The sequence below is a fragment of the Egretta garzetta genome, unplaced genomic scaffold (genome assembly GCF_000687185.1).
Source record: "Egretta garzetta isolate BGI_Z169 unplaced genomic scaffold, ASM68718v1 scaffold134, whole genome shotgun sequence".
Lineage (NCBI taxonomy): Eukaryota > Metazoa > Chordata > Aves > Pelecaniformes > Ardeidae > Egretta > Egretta garzetta.
Genome location: NW_009259422.1, coordinates 571,176 through 572,214, shown reverse-complemented (window position 1 = coordinate 572,214; position 1,039 = coordinate 571,176). Strand labels below are relative to the sequence as shown.

Sequence of the window (1,039 nt, the reverse complement as noted above, 5' to 3'; positions counted from 1 at the left end):
GGGCCGGCCCCTCCGCGTAGGGGTCGGTGGGGGCCGGCGGCTGCCGGAGGCTGCCGGGGTAGGGGCTCAGCTTCGCCTTGAGCTGCTCCAGATTCCCCTGGAGCTGCCGGTGGAGGTCCCGCGCGTTCTGGGCCAGCTTTGCCGAGAGCTCCTGGACGTACTGGTTGAGCTGCTCCGGGCTGGCCTGGGCATGAGGGACGACGTTTCTGTGCAGCTCCTCCACGTTGCGGTGGATCTCGGTCACCAGCCTGTCCACATAGGGGCGGAAGATGCCCTTCGCCTGGTCGGTGTGGAAGGCGATCTTGTCGGCGTAATGAGCCATGAACCTCTGGACCTCGTCGGCGCCCTCCAGGAGCTCAGCCATCACCTCCCGGCTGGGCATAAGGTGCCGCCGGAGCTCCCGGGCCTTCAGGGACACCTGGTCCAGGAGCTGCTCCGTGAACGGCTGCAGCCGGTAGCGAAGATCTTCCAGCTGCTTGCCGACCTTGTGGTGGACTTCGTCCACGTACGGGGCGAGTTTCGCCCTCAGGCTCTCCAGCTCCTTCCGGATGAGTTTCCGCAGGCTGTCTGAGTCGTGGTAGAGCCGGGGCCGGAGGCCTCTGTTGAGGGGCGACAGCTTCTCCAGGAAGTTTCCCACGTAGCCGACATCGTCCCGAATGCTTTCCTTCGGGTTTCTGCACAAGACAGCACACGTAGTTACTAAGCACCCCTGGCTGACTTACGCAGCATCTCCCCTGTGCCCTAACACACCCCTGATAAAAGCTGTCGGCAGCCGCGAGGGCCGTTCCCATCAGCTTTTCTGTCCCTGGGGAAAGAGAAACGGGGGCTGGCACGTGTTGGTGGGGCCTGGGGGGAGCTTGCGGAGGGACTGCGGGTGGTTACCCAGGCCGGACACTGCAAGGCAAGCTCGCGCAGCGGCATACTCACGCAACATCCCCACCCAGCTTGCTGCTCTGGCCCTGCTCCAGGCTGTCCTTGTCGCTCGTCAGCTGGCTGAGGTGCTCCCAGAAGCCGCCCCTTGCCAGCTCGCCGGTGACAC

At 65.0% G+C, this 1,039-nt stretch overlaps 1 protein-coding gene across 1 annotated transcript in view; it reads right to left on the bottom strand.

The window, feature by feature from the left end:
• The window catches only part of LOC104124582, a 14,543-nt gene that overhangs the window by 4,965 nt on the left and 8,539 nt on the right, over nt 1-1,039 (bottom strand). The window contains exon 2 of the mRNA XM_035892486.1: nt 5-574. Within this exon, the coding sequence (XP_035748379.1) occupies nt 5-574 (570 nt within the window). The remainder of the gene's footprint in view (nt 1-4; nt 575-1,039) is intronic.